General features: G+C 38.0%; 1 protein-coding gene across 4 annotated transcripts in view; it reads left to right on the plus strand.

Moving 5' to 3' along the window:
- Positions 1-16,444, plus strand: part of Efcab7 (EF-hand calcium binding domain 7) — a 44,720-nt gene extending 28,276 nt beyond the window's left edge. For all 4 annotated transcript variants that reach the window (XM_060365955.1, XM_060365954.1, XM_060365953.1 and 1 more), the window contains 7 exons: positions 5-114; positions 2,978-3,135; positions 4,265-4,398; positions 8,720-8,868; positions 12,587-12,796; positions 14,094-14,201; positions 16,197-16,444. In XM_060365955.1, the coding sequence (XP_060221938.1) occupies positions 5-114; positions 2,978-3,135; positions 4,265-4,398; positions 8,720-8,868; positions 12,587-12,796; positions 14,094-14,201; positions 16,197-16,271 (944 nt within the window). In that variant the 3' untranslated portion in view covers positions 16,272-16,444. The remainder of the gene's footprint in view (positions 1-4; positions 115-2,977; positions 3,136-4,264; positions 4,399-8,719; positions 8,869-12,586; positions 12,797-14,093; positions 14,202-16,196) is intronic.
- Positions 16,445-19,554: the final 3,110 nt, after the last annotated feature.

The raw sequence follows: 19,554 nt of genomic DNA on the forward strand, positions 1-19,554 counted from the left end.
CTAGGAAAACATTCCCCCTGGTTATCGGTTGACACAGCCTTATATGTTCTTAAGGAGAATGAGGATCAAGCAGACCCACAGCTCATGTGTTTCACCGAACTACGAAATAGAGAAGTATATATATTTTTTAATGTTTAATAATATACTATACAGTCAAGTTGAGGGAATTAATAGCTTTTCTCAGATGTTCTGTCTTCTAGTGAAGGTGGGGCACTATCTAATTATTATGCTGTTATATATGTTTTATTAACTGGAAAGGGCTTTTTTTTATATTCTGAGGGATTTCTTGGGGATGGGGGTGGGACTGAGGATTGAATAACGTAACTAATGCCGTTATGCATCTCATGCACATAGTTTTGGTTGTACTCAATAAAAAGCTTGATGCCACTAGATCCTCCCTACCCTCCAAAGACATGTTTCCAGCTACTGGAAAGGTTGCTTTTGATGTTTGCCTTACTGTACTACTGTAAAGTTTTACTGTAAAATAGTATCCTCAAGCTCGCCTCATGTTACAGTCTTCAAAAGTAGTCTGATGGAAAAAAATGATTTTAAATGTTTTATACATTGCCCTTGAAGTTTTTTTGGCCTTTCCTAATTATGTATTTACTCAGAAGCCAAATATGTGAGCAGATACATGTTTCTGACTGTTTATTTTATGAGAACTACACAATACAAACTACTACACAACAGAAATAATATATTCAAGGTTACTGCAATATTATATTCAGTTTTCATATTGGCCCAGTAACAAACAGACATATACCTGATGGGATGTAATATGAAAGTCTTTATTGGAGGCTTCCTAACAGACAAGGGTGCTTATCGTCAGAACCAAATAAAATGGCAGACGTTAATGTTTTTACTAAGCTCTTCTTCAGAGCTGACTATGAGTTCAAGATAAAGCAGTACCAGAAACAATAGCTTTTCCCACTTGGTTTTGGATAAAATGACTTTCTTATGAGACTACATGTATAAAAACAGTCAATCATAGCAAGGCTGCGTTTAAACTGAGCTTCTGTGTACCTCTTTATAGGCTTTAGTTTATCTGTGATGTGTCATATTTATAAAGGACTTGTACTAGAATTTTTAGCATCACAATTATTTTCCTTAAGAGTTTTTTAACCATGAAGAACTTTCTTACTTGCCATCTATCGTGACACTTCACAATTACATGTGGGGAGTAAAGAAAGTTCATGAGATAAAGTGGATCAGGAAGTAGCATTATTCTCTTTCTCCATATATATGGAGAAAAAAATATAATTTTTTTTGAGACAAGGTTTCTTGGTGAAGCCCTGGCTGTCCTGGGACTTGCTTTGTAGACCAGGCTGACCCTGAACTCACAGAGGTCCATCTGTCTCTGCTTTCTGGGTGCTGGGATTAAAGGCATGCACTGCCACCACCCAGATAGATATTTTTTTAAACTCCTATATGTCAGCCTACATATGGCCAGTCTAAACAATTATTATTTCCAAAGCATGCATTTGGTAGTTTAGTCTTCAAACTAAAGTCCTCAGTTTCTTTGAATTATTTATGCTACCAAAATAGGGCTTGATGCCAACCTCAGGGTGATTATGGTCCTTGGATAAATAGAAAGAAAGAATCTAGAGCTGAACTGAGCAGCTGGAAGAGCACTGAATATAGAACTCAGATGAGCAATGGAAGAGCACTGAATATAGAACTCAGATGAGCAACTTGTCTTGTTTATGAACCTCTAGGATGACCTAAAATATACATAGGTTTTGAAATACTTGAGTACAGGACCTGATACAGTTTGGTGGCTAGTCTGCACTGTAGCACAAGTAACTGATATATGCAATGGAATATATTGAGTTAAGCTGGTCCCTGGTTTTATAAGAAATAGTTAAGCTCCACATAGTTCCTAGGAGGTACATAGAGGGATGCCATTTGCTTTCTCTGTTGAACAGGTGAGTAAAATGTTTTCTGTACAAATGTCTGGATATTCATGATAAGTACCCAGCATTTGTTAGGAAACAGTTTCAGATAAGCAGGACTGTCCACGACTGTACATCTTGTTTTATAGTCCATGTCACATAAGTAATCTTAACCACCCACTTAAGTGTTTTGCCAAAAAATATAAGGGAGATTCACAAAGATCAATACCTCATGATTTCTCACACTTGAGAAATAGTGTGAGACTCTCAAAGAGTCAGACAAAAGCAAAGATGTATTATGTGACTTTCCTACGAAGCCAGCACTCGGAAGTCAGAGGCAGGAGGTCTACAAATTTGAGGCTGGCTTGGCTTAACACGTTCAAGGCCAACATGAACTGTATAGTGAGACTGTATGAACAATTAAAAACACACGCTCTTTTTCACAACAGAAAAGACAAAATCATTGTAATCTATCCAGTTCAGTTTTTGAAATTGTTTAACTCATGTAAATGATAAACTTAAAAATATATTTAACTTTTTTGATATTGAAATGTTATTTACAAATCATATATTTATATTTCAATCATAGTAGTAGATCTTTACTACTTTTCTTTAAGGAGCTTAGTATTTGCATTTTAAGAAATCCAAAAATTACTCTCTGCTTCCTGTTGAAAACATTGGCATTACTAACATTTTTAAAGATATTTGTTTTGGGGATGACTTAAATGACACATAACTTTTTCTCTATTTTTGTTTTTAGGTAGTTTTGAAAACATAAAAAAACAAAGGGAAGGGGAGGAGGACCTCCCTATCAGTGGACTTGGGAAGGGGCATAGTAGAAGAAGAGGGAGGGGTTGGTAGGGGATGAGGGAAGAGGCTACAGCTGGGGTACAAAGTGAATAAACTGTAATTAATAGAAAAAATTTAAAAAAGAAAAAAAGGAATTTGAAATGAGCAAATTATTAATAAACTATAAGTAAACTGATAAATATTGATTTAAAATAAATGAGTTTCCCCTTCAGAAGAAAGATTTAAAGTCATTAAGATTTTTGGTTGTTTATTTTGTTTCATTCTTTTGATAAAAGGTGTTTGGATGGACTGGTGAACTAGGACCAGGAGTTTATTGGTTAATTCCTTCCACAACTGGCTGTAGGCTAAAAAAAGAAACAAAACCAGTAACAGAAGAAGCTCAACTTGTACACAGAGATGAAACAGGGGAATTATTTCTTACAAGTGAGTTTAGGTAAGTTTTGTTTATCAATGCTAGAACCGTGACATGCAACATAGAATACAAATCAGTCATCTGTCTATGCCCATTTTCTTTGGCCAGCTCCCACCCCCATCTTTCTATTTCAGTGTCTTACCACAACATGGTGGGTAATGTTCTTAAAAATATAAAAGAGGTACAAAAAACCCAGTAGCTCATGATTTATGTATATAAGGGATCTAAACAGTGATATTTACAGAAACAGAGAACAGAATGGTGATTACCAGGGCTTGGTGGTGTAAGGAAATTTTGAGACAATATTGTTTAAAAGAGAAAATTTCCATAGACAGAATAAATTCGATTATATAATTGTATAATATGGCGACTAGATTGTAGCTAATAGCAACTTATATTTCATAGAACTATATTTGAAATCACTAGAAGAGTAGAGCTTAAGTGTTCTCACCATAAAAACTAAATATGTGAGATAATAGATGTATTATTTAGCTGGATTTATTCATTCTACAGTATATACATATATTAAAAGCATGCTATGTTTAATAAATATATGTACATATTTAAAATTCACTAAGTAACCAAGAGTGACAAGTCTGGGGTTGTCATTAATTTCTAGGTTCTGTGCACTTGGCCGTACTTCAAGTACATCTCTGCCAGGGTCTTCTCCATCAGATTTTTCCTTTAAAGGTAGATGCTGGTACTTGCATGCTTGATTTTGATAACTGTCAAATTTGAAATCTCAATCTTAGGTTGTTCTCCTACATCCTAGATATTCACAATGAAATTTGGCCACAGGTCAAGATTTCTTGGATATAATATAGCTCAGAAAAAATTCTTCAATGACACTTACTTCCTTTGAAACTTGTCTTCAAAAACTGCCTTTAGGAGCTAGGGAGATTGCTCAGTGGGTAAGAATGCTGGGTGCTCTTCTATTTCAGTTCAATTCCTAGCACTATGTGGTGGTTACAGCCATCTGTAACTTCAGTCCCAGGGGATCTGTTGCCCACTTTTGGCCTCTGCAGACACCAGGAATGCATGTGGTGTACAGCCATATATGCAAGCAAAACACACATACACATTTAAAAAAAATCTTATCTTTAGACTTTTTGCTTTGAAAATAATAAATTTTTAATTTTTATAATTCTAGGTCAACTTTATCAGAAATATTTGAAGTAATTGATTTAGATGGAAATGGTCTTGTTAGCCTTGAAGAGTACAATTTTTTTGAATTGAGGACAAGTGGTGAAAAATGTGATGAGGATGCTTGGACTGTCTGCAGAGGTAAGTGCTTCTCTGTTTCTTAATGGATATAAAATTATATGGAATCCCTTTAAATATATATGGCATCCCTTTATTTTCAGAAATAACAAGCTGGACTCCGCCATGTGGTGGTACTGTAAGACAGAATAGTTGGGGAAAGCTACACGTGGGCTGGAGAGGTGGCATGGTGGTTAAGAGAGCTTACTGCTCCTGCAGGGGCCTTGGCTTGGTCCCAACACCCACATCAGGTTGCTCCCGGCCTCCTGTAACTCCAGTTCCAGGGCTTCCACAGGCATCTGTATTTACTTGCTGTACATAAACTCATGCAGGCTACACACATACACATAAACTAAAAAAAAAAAAAAAAAGTAAATCTCTTTTATTAAACCTAAACATTTATTTCCTTAAAGTGATAGTTGGTATACTTGCTAAGAGATGTGAATTACTTAATGATTATTTCATCTTTGGAGGGCTTAAAATATATTTTTAAAACTGTTAAAATTATTTATTTGACAATTTCATACACATATACAGTGTCTCTCAGTCATCTCTACACCACAGACACTCCCAATATCTCTACTTCCTACATTAATTTTCTATCCTTTTTTCTATTCTCTTCTCTACTTCCTATCTCTCTTCTCCCCTGCTCCTCTTCCTTCTTCTTTTTCCTCCTCTTCATCCGCTGAGTCCAGCAAGTACTGCCTACTGAAATATTGACTAATCTTATTGAGTTGACCATGTACTAGTCTTGTGAAGGTAAGCGTATGCAATGATTTAATGAGTGCAAGAGTCATGTGTCCAGAAGGCAGCATTTCTCCCCATCCTCTTGCTCTTACATTATTTCTCCCCCCTCTTCCACCATGTTCCCTGATCCTTGGAGAATGTTTCCTGATTGCTCAGTAATCACTTAATGTACTTTGAGGCCACTTTAGTACTTGAATCAGTCATGAGTCTCTGTATTAACTACTGCCTACTGCAGATAAGTTTCTGTGGCCAGGGTTGAGAACAACACTAATCTAAAGGTATAAATATAAGTATTTAGGAGGCAGTTTTGACAACATGTCCATTTACTAAACCAACAGTAGCAAATTCCCTGCTAGGATCTTTGGCTTTACCTTCCAAGCCATGGACTTTTGACAAGTTTATAATAACGGGTGGATTCCTCCCTGTGGAGCAGGCCTCAAATCCAGTCGTAAAGTGGTTGGTTACTCCCATAATGATCATGCCACTTTTGTGCCAGTGGGCACATCTTGCCTGGCAGGTTGGTACTGCAGCATTCGATGGTGCTACTGGGTAAAACTATTGTTTTTTTTTACCTCCTAGTAGTCTGTGTAGTATCTTCCAGCACAATACAAGCTGGCCAGGAGGGAAAAAATTTTCCAAGTCAGTTCCAAATTGATTGTTCTATGTCCTGTAACTAAAGCAGGTTGTGTCTTCAGAAGAAGGGTCTTACCATCTAGTTATGATAGATAACAAGTAGCAGTGTATCCTGGTTACTTCTCTATGCTGTGATAAGATACCATGACTAAGGCAGCTTATAAAAGAAAGCATTTAATTTATAGTTCATGGTTCCAGAAGGTTAGCGTCCATGACCATCATGGCAGGGAGCTTGGCAGCAGACTGGTAGGGCATAATGCTGTAACTATGGCTGGGAACTCACATATTGATCCACAAGCATGGGGCGGGGAATGGGGGCTGAGGGAGGTGTGGCTCCACACAGTTCCACCAATTGGGAGCGAAGTATTCAAACATGAGCTATGGGGCACGTTCTCATCAAACTACCATGAATGGCAATTGCACATGTTATTTTAGGGGCGTCTAGAGCTTGCCCAAACAATAACTCATAAAAAGGTTCTTAACACCTGTCATTGAGATTTCCATTAAAAACCCATGTCTTCTGGGGGACTCACTGTCCACCCATGCAGGGTACTTTTAAACTCAAACTCCTTTTTTAAAAAAGGAAACTACTTTTCCAGCACTTGATATCCCTGGGCTATACACTGACTCTGAAAAGGACAACAAAAAGTAAGTTAGTTTCACTTAAAAAAAAAAAAAAAGGTTTCTAGAATGTTTTTTATGTGATAAGAATTCTTAGTTGTGCAGGGCGGCCCACACCTTTAATCCCAGCACTTGGGAGGCAGAGGTAGGAGGATCTCTGTGAATTTGAGCCCAGCCAGGTCTACAAAGCGAGACCAGGACAGAAGGGTTACATAGAGAGACCTTGTCAAAAACAAACAAACAAAAACCCCAAACCCAGTGACAACAATAATATTTAATGTTTTTGTATTTGTGCGTAAGTAGGAAAGTCAATCCGTGGATCCATCTTTTCCATTCCACCCCCACCAAGTTCTTCATATTATTAACAATGCCAGTACATTTGTTAAAGTTTGTGAGTTCATCTTGCTGCACTATTTCCTATTATTAAGGTTCACTTCTGTTATATAGTTATATGGGTTTTGACCACTGTTTAATCTCACAAATACAGTTATTACAGTAACACAAAGAATGGTTTCAGTGTCCTAAAACTCCCCTGCATCCTATCTGTTCACCTGTATTTTCACCTACCCCAAACCTTGGACAATAACTGATCATTTTGCCTTGTAAGAAATGTTGTATGACTGAATTGCATGTTTTCTTTATGTCTTTTCATGGTTTGATAGTTCGTTTATCTTTACTGCTGAATAATATCTCATGTATGGGCACAGTTTGCATTTTTCTGTTCCCCTGTTGAAGGCTATCTTATGATTTCCAGTTTGGACATTTGTGAGTGCAGCTGCTGTACACACTTGTGTGCAGGGTTATATGCAAACAAGTTTGCACCTCATTCACATTTCAGGTCAGTGAATCCTGGACTGTGTGCTAAGACAGTGGCTAGCATTGAAAGCAATGCTGTTTTACAAGTGCTGTGACAGTTTTGAGTCCCTCCAACCATTATTAGCATTCCTGTTGTGCCACGTGTCACCAGCGTTGTGTGTTGTGCAGTTTCATCTATGGCTCATTGGAAGTTACTGTTTGTGAATGGTTTAAGGGCTAGTCCCAGATTCATTTATTCTTGGATATCCAGGTGTTCCGGTACATTGTTGAAAAAACTTCTTCAGTCATTGTGTTGCTTTTCATTTTGTTACTTATCACTAGTACAGATACATTCTGTTACATTGACCTAATTTCCAAGGGACTCACTAATACCATTCTTGGTTCTCATAGCTTTATGTAAGCCTTTGAGTCAGAAGTTACTAGGGAATCCACTTCCTTTTAGTAGTGCTGAGGGTTAAAACTGCTTGAGAAGTGCTTTACCACTGAGCTTTAGACCCAGCCCTTTAATAAATTTTAAAAATTAATAAGGATTAAGAATTTTGAGTTTTAAAGGTCATTAAGTTATTGCTGATCCACATAGTATAGTATTAAAGACACATTTTTCTTCAATACTTTCTTTGTCTTACATATCAAATATTAATTTTTATCTTACTTTACTAAATAGTAGTACATTACTATCATTAATCTCCCTGATTTAATTTGCATATTTTTCTTGAAAACTCTGTGAATGTTTCACTTATAAAACATTTTAAAATATTGGTCAATCAGGTGTGCCTTTGGGGTTTTTTCCCATAATAATGCATAGGCCAGAGGTGCTGTCTCATTTCCCTTGAGTGTAATACAGATAGGAGTTGGGAAATAAAATATTTTTTGTTATATGAGGTTGCCAAAATATAATCCATTAATGGTATTATTTATCTGTTAAATTCATTTCAGGACAATCATAATATGACATGTAGGTGGAGCTATTAGACACACATGGACATGTACATGCATACATATAAGCATATATACATACACTTACATACATGTATATGTCTAGGTACTTGTAAGTTTAGTTTATAGGCACAAATAATGTTAAATGAGCATATTCAGAGTTCCCTTGGGAAAGGCAGGTTTCTGTTACCAGTCAGTTTGTTAGATAAACTATACATGCAGAGTCTCCTTAAGCCTGACCCCATCACTTCTCTCTTTTTCAAACTCCAGTGGTCTGGGGTACATCATATCAAATTCACTCAGGCCACTCTTAGTGAGTGGTCAGACTGAAAAATTAAAGTTTCCTCTTAACTTTGGAATGTGTTTGCACTAATTAGTTAGAACTTGCCAACATCTTGGAAAAAAAATTACATTTTGTGATGACACCTGTGTTAAGCTGTGGAGAATTCGAAAAGGAAGCAAATTTGCGGGGGATTCTTATTCCCCTCGTTATTGCTGACAACTAAACATTTACGTTTAACAGTGTAGACATAAAAATTAAGCACATGGGCTTTTAAATAATGTATGGAAGAAATGGTGGTTGTTTTTACAGAAAACTTTGACACAAAGAAGAATGAATTAACGAGACAGGGGTTTATGGACCTGCATCTGATGGAGGCAAATGATCGAGGAGGAGACCCTCTGGACCTGTGGGTAACTCTGCACTCGATGGGCTACAATAAGGCTCTGCAGCTGACGGAGGTAAAGCACTGACACTGACAGAAGCCTTGCTGTCAGGATATTCTTGAACATTGTTGAACAGTCTTCTGACACATGACTTTAGGCACTCAAATCCTTGGCTTTCAGTGGTGTAAGATGAATCCTGGCTACATCAGTGTGTTTCTCGTACTTTACTGAAGCTCATGTTCTTCACTAAAATGTAGTTACTGTCAACTATGATTAATCAGAGATAAAAAATGTTGAGCTTTGATGTACAGAGGGAAATTAGTAATTACAATGTGTATGTTTTTGTTGGAACACAGTCCAAGAAAAGAGTTGTGTGAGGGGAATTCTGAGTGCTTGTGAGAAAACTCAAGAAAACAAAACAAAAGTCTTGTGACCTCAGTTTCTTCAAAAACTTGGAATTGTTCTTGGAATGCGCTTTCATGCCCCTCCCAGGTTTAGTGGACGGAAGTGAGTTACTTCAGAAATGTTCATTACAGCTGCTACTGTTCGTTCATGCACCTCTATGGAAAATATGTTTTTGCCATGTGCAACTTGTCTTTGTGATTGAACACTCTTCTTAAGTGACTTCTCAACCCTCAGAGTATAAATTGCCTGATGCTCTGAATGAAGTTTGCTATTGCATGAAACTTTAGTTGGCCTCATTTTTAGGTCCCACTTTCCCAGGCCAACAACTTATTTTAAATTGGAGATGTCTGTTTGAATTGCCAAAATCTTACTTATAAATAGGGAAACTTCATCCTAAGAGAAAGAAGGTTCTCTGAGAATGAGAAGATGTGTCTATAGAGAGTTTGGAGTGTTTGTCTTTTTAGAGATGGTGCCTCTTGGATTAGTGGTTATAAGACATTGGAAGGAGTGACTGGCTGATCCCAAGCACTCTGTGTGTGCTGTACCTGTCGCCATCTCAATGGCTGTTAACATAGTAGGACAAAGTTAAACAATACTCCAATTCCAGGGGAGGAGGAAAATTAGGCCTTTGAAAATCTGTGTCATGTTTAAAATACAGGATTTAGGAGTTTGAGCTCAAGCCACATATTAAGTAGCAAGATATTTATTATCTTAAACTCATCATTTTCTCATAAGTCAATCAACTTTTTTTAATATTTAATGTGCAAGTGTTTTGATTGCATGTGTGATTGTGTACCACATGCATGATGCCTTGTGTCCACAGAAGTCAGAAAGTGTCATATCTCTTGGCACTAGAGTCACAGGTGACTGTGAGCTGCCATGTGGGTGCTAGGAAATGAATCCAGGTCTCCTGGAAGAGCAGCCAGTGCTCTTAACCACTCAGCCATCTCTTCAGCCATCTTTCCAGTTGACTTGAGTCAACTTAAAAGGTAGAACTAGTAATGACAGATTTGAAACTTAAGTATTTTGAGACTTTGACTAAATCCCTAGTTTAGATATCATTCAGTATTCCTCAGGAGTATGCTTTCAGGAAAGTTCTCTCTCTTTCTCCTCCCAACCCCTTTTCTTTTTATCTCATTCTCTCTCTTGCCATTTTTAGTAATTGCATGTGAGGAGTTACTGTGATTTTTTTTTTGTTTGCTTTATTTTTTAAGACAGGGTTTCTCTGTATAGCCTTGTCTGTCCTGGACTCGCTTTGTAGACCAGGCTGGCCTCAAACTCACAGAGATTCACTTGCCTCTGTCTCCTGAGTGCTTGGATTAAAGATGTGTGCCACCACCCCCCGGCAGAGTTACCGTAATTTTTAAATATCCCTCTTTAGCCTAATATTTTTTAATTTGACTTAAATTTATTTATAATTTTGAATAGATAATGTATCCCCATTACTTGAAATTTAATGAAACAGGGCTGAAGTTGGTGCTCCATTGATAAGAGTACATCCCTAGAATACCTGAGTACAATCGCAGCACCACATCAACTGGGCCTGGTAGTGGATGCCAGTTCAAGGCCATCTGCAATTACATAGCAAGTTTGAGGCTAGCCTGAGCTATATGAGAAAAAAAAGTAAAATAAAGTAAATTTTTACAGGAAAAAATACATGCAGCAGCAAGTATCAAAGGATAGTGTCCTAGTTTTCTTTCTATTGCTGGAACAAAAGCTGTAACCAAAAGCAACTTGGAGAGGAAAGGGCTCATTTCAACTTAGACTTCTGGGTAATAAAGGGCTGCTCAAGACACTCAAGAGCAGCTTTAAGAGCCTCCAAGACTGCATGATATGGTTTTGTATGTCTGAAATCTTAGCATCTCGGAAGGTGCTAAGCTGACGCAGGAGGCTTTTGAGTTTGACACCAGCCTAATAAGCTGCATAGTAAACTGAGAACATTCTGGAAAATATAGCAAGACCCTGTTTTGAAAAAATAAGAGAGAGGCAGAGGCTGATGCAAAGGCCATGGAGAGGTGCTGCTTACTGACTTGATCATGATGGCTCTCTCAAGCCTGTTTTTTGTTGTTGTTTGTTTATTATTTATTACAGTTTATTCACTTTGTATCCCAGCTGTAGGCCCCTGCCTCATCTTCTGCCTCTGACTTTCTGCTCTGTTTGAATTCCCGTCCTGCCGTCTTTCAATGATGGGCTACTATGTAGACTATGTAGAAGTGTAAGCCAAATAAACTCTTTCCTGCACAAAGAAAAGAGACAAAAGGAAATGCAGGAAAACACTAAAAACCTCTGAAAAGGCAAGACATGCTATAAGCAGTGACTCAAAAGACCCTCTGCAACCATATCGCCCACATTTTCCAGGTGTGGCCAAGAAAACAAGTCCCAAGGATGCTCTGGCTTTACCTCATGCAGCCTTTTAGTATGTCTTTTAATTGGTAGAAACCCATTTACCTGTAATGTTAACCCAGGTTTATCCAGAAGTGTGAGCTTTGGTGTAGGCTCTGCCTAAGTTTAGCAAAAGAAAATCCAGGGCTTGTTTGATTCACTTTTTTTGGATTAAAGAACCTAAGCTGGTTTGCTGTGTCCTTAGGTCTTAGCCTGTTTGTTGTTGATCACTGTGTCCACAAACATGAGAGAACACTTTTTTAAAAGTTTCTGTGTGTGTCCGTGTGTGTGTGTCCGTGTGTGTGTGTGCGCGCGCACGCGCGCGCGCGCGCACGCACGCGTGTGCGTACAAGTCTGTACATGTGCACGCAGGTGCCCACAGAGACCAGAAAGCTTTAGATTCTGTAGAGCTGGAGTTAAAAGTTGGTGAGATTCCCAACATGTTTGCTTGGAATCAAACTCCGGTGTTTGTAAGAACAAGTGCTCTTTACCACTTAGATTGTCCAGCCCTGAGTGAACAATTTTTTTTTGAGTGGTGTAACTCCTGAAAATGGATCACTGTCTTAAGATTTTTTTTGAGTGGTGTAACTCCTGAAAATGGATCACTGTCTTAAGATTTTTTTTGAGTGGTGTAACTCCTGAAAATGGATCACTGTCTTAAGATTTTTGCTCAAAAGAGTTTATAGTTGGTTTCTTTTATCTATCGTTTCAGATACTTGTAATCTGTTATAGTTTGAAGTATTAAATGGAAGCATCCAGAACTTAACGTTCTAAGTTACCTTCTACCCTGAGTCACATGATAAGATCTCAGCAGCTCCTGCCATCCTCGGGCAGGACTGTCCTTCCGTCTAGGCTCTGTGTCAGTCTTGGTGGCAAGCACTTTTACCCACTGAGCTGTCTTGCTGGCCAAATGAATCTCAAATAAAATGATAAGCACTTATAGTAAGTTAATTTATTTAAAATTTTACAGAAGGCTAAACCAAGATTTTGTTTGCTTCCCCATCAGGCATGTCCATTTGTCATCAATATCTATGCAGAAAGATGCAAGCCAAGAATTAAAGCTGTCCATATGGAGGCATGCAGTGGGCAGCTTGAGAAGGCCATTTGCAAATATGTCCTCGATAGAAGTGATTCTAAAGTTATGAATGGCTATGAAAATATAATCGTACATACTTGCAATTTTGACACCTGGATAACATCAATTATTGAAAATAAGGTATTGAAGCTTTATGCAGTGGCAGTATTCTAGCCAGTGAGATTTATCTGAATTATTGCTAAATTGAAAATAAATTGAAATAAATTGATTATGATTTTCCTTATTTTGGTATAAAGTTTAATAATAAAGTTATCTTCCTTTTTACATTGTAAATATCCTACTGTATTTGTAATATTTATAATGGAAAATTACTGTCTTTAGTATTTATAAATTAAACTTGGCACGTTACTCTCAAGTCAAGACCACTGTTTTTATTTTAAAATGTGAACATTAAAATTTGGTGAAGAGTCAGGGTAATTTAGGTACAAATAAGGATATGATTTTTGTTTATATAAAAGATTACATATTTTTAAAAATCTTCGATTAGTTTGTTATGCTGCAGGACCACCAGGAAGTATGAAACATGCTCTCTGCTTTCAGGTTGCAATGCTTAGAAAGACAAATTTAATACTCTCAGAGAGACTAGAAATAAGTAAACATGAAGTCATGTAGTACCGTTCGCATGCACAGCAGTTTTCTCCTGCCTGAGCCTCTTGTAATGAGACCATAGAACCTGGGACGGGGCCGGTGCGGGGGGAGCAGAGTAGGATTTTAGCTTTGTCTCAGTCTACCTGACCAGCGCATGGTTCTCTGGCGTGGATAGCGTTCAAGGAATGATAACTGAACTTGACCTCCTGCCTCCACATGTGTACATGCTCACATGTTCGCCCACATAAACGTGTGCACACATGCATACTCATGTACACACACGTGCATGGGGAAGAGAGAGTGTGAGGGATTGCATGGAAGGTCAGAAACAGTGATAGAGTAGATGTAGATCATATGTGGTCTCTTGAATGCTCTTCAGGGCCCTAAAACATGCCTGGCATGCAGTTCATGTTAAAGAAACATCTTACTGAGTCAGTGAATAAGAGAGGAACCCACTTAAATGGATGTTTCAGGCGTATTAGTTGGAAGGTAGGATCTGAGTGAATGGGTGTTAGAAAATAGAGATGAAAGAAGAGAAAGACATTGCTGTAATAATCCAAGGTTGAGCTAACTTGCTGTTACCGTCCACAGTGGTCTTGGAATGAAAATTAAAGGGACAATCCAAAGCACATTTGAAAGAAATGCTTATATCATTAGTGATCAGTTAGAATGAAATGAATGAGGAAACCCGGGGCGCCAAGCAGAATGAGGCAGCTGGTTTGTATGAATTTTTTAGCGGACTGGATTCTCTAAACAAATTTTCAGGTTTTATTCTGAGATTTACATTTGTATTTGTTTTTCAAAACTAAAGCCGTTTCATTTTCTACAGTCAGACAACAAAGTGATTATCCACATCAACAATGAGCTGAGCGAGAACTGTGTCAACAACAGAGGGCTCAACATCTTCGCAGTAGAGGTGGCACCGAGATCCACAATGGTAAATGTTACTCCCTCACTACAGCCTTTTGAAAAAAAAATCACTATTAATGCTATGAGTAAGCGTGTGGCATGAAATGAAGTTGAGAGTTACTTAAATGTGGCATTCATAGCACTGAATACCCTGTTTCTCCTGTAGGAGAGTTAGTGGGATTTTTGATCAGTTTTGGATTATTTCTCATGTGATGCAGGCTGGCCTTAGACCATGTAGCTAAGGCAGATCTTAAACTCCTGTTCTTTGGTCCTCATCTCCCCAGTGCCAGGATTACAAGCCATCATGCCTGGTGGAGGCTTTGCTTTTAATTCCGTCCCGTCACTGTTGGCTGAGCAGCTGTAGGGTGGTCATTTAACTTCTCTGTTCTGGTTTGCTTTAAAATTTGTTTTGCGTTGTGTCTGTGCATGTGTATGTACATGCATGCATACATGTACATTGATGGCACAAAACGCATGTCAAACTTAGAGGGCACTTTATCAGCTGAGCCATCTGCCAGCTCTGTTCCCGTGTAAGGGTAAAAGCAAAGTAATACCACAAGATCAGTTAGGTCCCTCACAAGGCTAGTACAAAGATAAAAATAAAGTTATATGAATGAAGGCACTTTCAAACATCCTATGCCAAATAATGTGACTACCAGTAGTTACTTTTATAACCCAAAATACACTTATTTGTACTATTAGGATTGTACAGTATCACGTGAGAAAAGAAACACCTTGAAGTTTTAAAAACGAAACTCTGTCAAGAGCCAGAGATAGCTATAATTTTGGTGTTAGCAAGCTCAGTTTTTCTGATGAGATCACAAATTAAAAGGCAAGAACGGATCAGCAGACACGCCGGCTGTGGAGACGGAACAGAGAAAACGCTTACTAGTGTATTTTATTTTTACTCCCCCTGTCAGCCCATGTTTTCTGTGAAATTCCAGAACCTTCTTAGGTGATTTAAAAGTAAAGAGTAAAACCAGCTTATTCTTTAAGTTTTCTAATGAAGTCTTAGGAAACGAAGTACAGCGCAAACTCAGTGAGTGAACTACATGCTCTGCATCCTCAGACCCTCGTAAAAGCCAGGCGTGGTGGTGCACAGCGCGTAAACACAGTTCTGGGGGAGAAACCAGCAGACCCCCGAGTCACTGGCCGGACAGTCTAGCCTCATCAGCAGGGTTCAGGCTTCCTAGAGACGGGGGGGTGTTTGAGGAATGACAACTGAGCTTGTCCTCTTGCCTCCTGATGTGTAGGTGCTCACGTGTCACCCACATGAACCTGTGTACACACATACAATTTTAGACAGAGTTCTAGGCTTGGTGGAGAAAGGCAGTTTACCTCCCACCGCCTTTCCTCACCCACTTTCACACAGGAAAACTGCTCTAGGAGAGGGTTGAGACTGGATTCTCCTGTTAGTCCTCAGACCATACACTGTCAGTCCATGCTTGGGCCAGAAATGCTGAACTTTTATCTGTACGCAGCTTCTTCCCTCCCCTTCCTCTTTTGGTTCTTGAGACTAAGACTGAGACTCATTGTGTATCCCAGGCTAGCCTCAAACTTGGAATCTTCTGGCCTTCACCTCCTAAGGTTATACCAGTAGGTAGTGTACTGTCACACATATCTTTTTTAAAAAACTGTAATCATCACTCTTTTATTAATGTATACTTTGTGTTGCCCAGGCTAGCCCAGTGATGCTCCTGCTTAAGCTTCCCAAGTATTTTCATTCATGCACATTCATGACATGGCATAGAGCACTGTCCCTGGCCTCACAGGGTGGTTTTTGGTTTTGTTTGTTTGTTTGAGGCAGGGTGTCATTGGGGAGCCCTGGTTGGCCTAGAACTTGTTGTGTAGACCAGGTTTCCCCTGAACTCCCAGATATCTGCCTCTATCTGCTTCTTGAATGCTTGGATTAAAGGTGTGTTCCACCACACCTAGTTTCATAGGCCTAGAAATGTCCTATTGAAAATTAGAAAATAACAATCATTTACCAAGAAAAATGAAAGCTTTCTATTTTTATTTGCAGGTTTGTCAACATGTAATGCCCCTGAATGAACGACAAGATTGGATATATTATTGTGTGTATTCCCTTATATCCTAAATAATTCCACTTGGAGCTATCAAACTAAGAAATATTTTAGATCGAATCTGTTATTTATTAACTAAATGCTGTTTCATGTAACTGGTATACTTAATCTGTTTCATTTCTATGCATTTATATTTTATGTCCATGTTATATATTTTATTATTAAAATACAAATAGTGTTTTAAAAATGTGTGACTGTCTTGTTAATTTAGTGGGAAATATAAATACTTTTTTAATAAATGAAAAAATATAGAAAGGATTTATAAAAGTAATTTTCAATGACTTCTTAAAATCTATACACTTTTGGTTTGGTTTGTCTTGTAAAAAACAATATAAATACAAAACCAGCCATTAAAGGATCTAATTATTAAAAGGATGAAGTAGAATTGAAGAAACCTGTTTCTGTGTTAGGAAGCCAAAACCTGTTGGCAAAAGCAGGAATAGTCTGTCCTAACCTACCAGCAAATTTATTGCTTGCTTTTCACAGAGGGTACAATGGAAGCAGTTGAAATTAAACCTATGTTGCAGTTAAGGAAATAGTGTGTAACATGAAAAAGGACCTCAAGCAATTAAAAGCTATCAGCAACAGAGTACTTGGCCAGGGTTAGCTTTTGAAATATGAATACCATCTGACAGATACATTTTTTTCCTACTATATAGAAGCATATATTGTAAATGTTATTTGGAGTTTGGACCATTAATGTAGGCATCTGTAAAACAGGTTGTCATTACCTCACTGAACTCTTCAGATGGATGTCCCATTAAAGGTAGCGAAATGTACAATTATTTTATTTATCAACAAATGCTTTATAAGTTCAGCATTTGTGGTCATCTCATTCATTTCACCTCATACCAAGTTACAGAAGATTGTGTGTGATGCTAAAACCATGTAACAAAGTTGTTATATTTTCTTAAAGTAATATAGGGCTCTTACAGTCAGATGATGGGTTTTATGATATCATCTTGCAAACATGGAGACTCAAGAAAACAAGACAAAACAAAACAAACAAACAAACAAACAAAAAAACATGGAGCATTAGAGCTGTGCTCACCACATAGGCACAGCCTGGCTACAGAAACCTTTGTCTGCTCCGTCGGCGCTTTGGCAGCTGGGGTAGGACTCACTATCTTAGAATTCTCATCTCGGTTAAACTTTCTTTTTCCCTCTAACTTTAGCATTGTACAGTTCTGATGTTTTAAAACTAATTTATTAGGTTTCAGATATTACTATAAGAACTTCTTAAATTACTGAATTTAACCACTGCACTGATTTACTACTAGGTCTTGGCAAAGACAAGGTTTTTTTTTTAAGCTAGTGGCCTTCTCTTAGAGCTATTTTTGTGTAGGTTAAGTGTGCAGCAGAAATATGATATGCTACATTTAATTATATCTTGGGTATAAGCCAGGAAAATAGAACTGTATTTCTGATTTTGGCCACTAGGAGGCGAATGCATATTAGAGGGGGAAGGTGGGAGGAGCAGGGAGAAAGGGAAGTAAGGGAGGGAGGGAGAGTTTTCAGCACTGTTAACCTCTTTATGCCTAACAAGGCTGTTTTGGTGAGCTATGTTGTGCTCTAAGGCTGTCTGCACACACAGACATATGTGCTCTTTCTGAATAGAAAATACATAAAAAAAACTGTACCTTCTTTAGAAAACGAGTCTTCTCTTAAAAAATACTGACTTGCAGTTCTTTTTGACTGTAGTTATAAGATATATACATATATATCCCTACTAGCTGTACATGGTGTAAAATGTCTATCGTTGCTATATAGCCTGCTTAATTCCTAAGAAAAAGAAGAAGAAGCTATATCATGACTTGAGGAAAATGAAGTAAATGATTAAAGGCTGATCATTTAATGTAAGTAAGTAAGTTCATGTGAAGAGAGAATTTAAGGACCAGGAACTAGCAATAGTTGCTCAGACTAATGGAACAAGCTTTGGCCTGCTTTAATGCATCTGTATTTGCTAATCGTAGCTGTTCTGTCTAAGGAAGTCAAGACCGGGTGGCCTAAAGTTTTACAAGCTGCCTTTATTTGTAACCAAAGTCAGTGTGGACTTTCAGATGGGCACTCTGGGACTGAGGCCACAGCTCAGTGTGTGTGGACCAGGCTCTGATCTTCAAAACCACGAGAACACAGAGAAGGGAGAATTTTTTTCTTTATATTCTTAAAATAATAATTAAAGATAACACCATATATTATAAAGGACTTGAAATATTGTTCCACTCTTCAAAAATTAAGACTATGTTTCCCATTTCTTTTAGATAAAACTCACGGTTATCTAGTATTTTCTTGTTCTTTACAATCAAATGCCAGATTCACCAAATTAAATTGAAGGCTGCCTGAAGTGTAATCCTTTAACTGAGGCTTAATAAGGTAAGCTCAGTGGTGCTCCGTTCACCTCCCTGCTTTCTGTTGTATCTTTCCATAAATGTTCACATTCTTAATTGGGCCATCTCAACTGTTCTTCCAGACTGTGACCATGATTCTAAAGACCCTTAGTGGCTGTTAAAAATGGGGGCCTAGAGAGATAGCTCAGCAGTTAAGAGTACTGGCTGTTCTTCCAGAGTTCCCGAGTTCAATTCCCAGCAATCACATGGTGACTCAAAGCCATTGGAACGTGGAACATGATACCCTCTTCCAACTTGGAGGCATATGTGCAAACAGAGCACTCATATAAGTAAGTAAGTAAGTAAGTAAGTAAATTAATAAATAGTTTTAAAATTTGTTGTAAACGTAAGTTTAAAAATGGATCTTGGAAACATACATAGACAATACACCTTTTATTGGTATATCATGGAAATGTATGGAATTCTACATTTTCATCTCATTGACAAAAATAACACAGGTTTCTGAAAGACATATGGAAGGATTTCATAACTTTTCAAATTTTAACTTTTGGAGTTTTCTTCATTTAAGTTAAATGGTTGGGATATAGGCAACTCTGTTGGCCATTTTCTTGATTAATGATTGATGTGGGAGGGTCCAGGTCACTTGGGAGTGATGGTCCTGGGTGGTATATGAAAGCAAGCTAGCAAGCTAGGGAAAGAAAGTCAGTAAGCAGCATTCCTCTCTGATCCCTGTTCTAGTTCCTGCCTCCAGGTTCCTGCCTTGAGTTCTTGTGCTCACTTGTCCTCAGTGATAGACTGTTACCTGGAAATGTATGGTAAAATAAACTTTTCTACCAAATCACATTTTGTCATGGTTTTTGTCACAGTATTAGAAACCAGTATTAGGACAGGAGGGACAACAGACTTCATTGAGTTCTTGGCATGCTGTCCTGCACCTGCTAAAGTATCT

The sequence above is a fragment of the Meriones unguiculatus genome, chromosome 12 (assembly GCF_030254825.1).
Source record: "Meriones unguiculatus strain TT.TT164.6M chromosome 12, Bangor_MerUng_6.1, whole genome shotgun sequence".
Lineage (NCBI taxonomy): Eukaryota > Metazoa > Chordata > Mammalia > Rodentia > Muridae > Meriones > Meriones unguiculatus.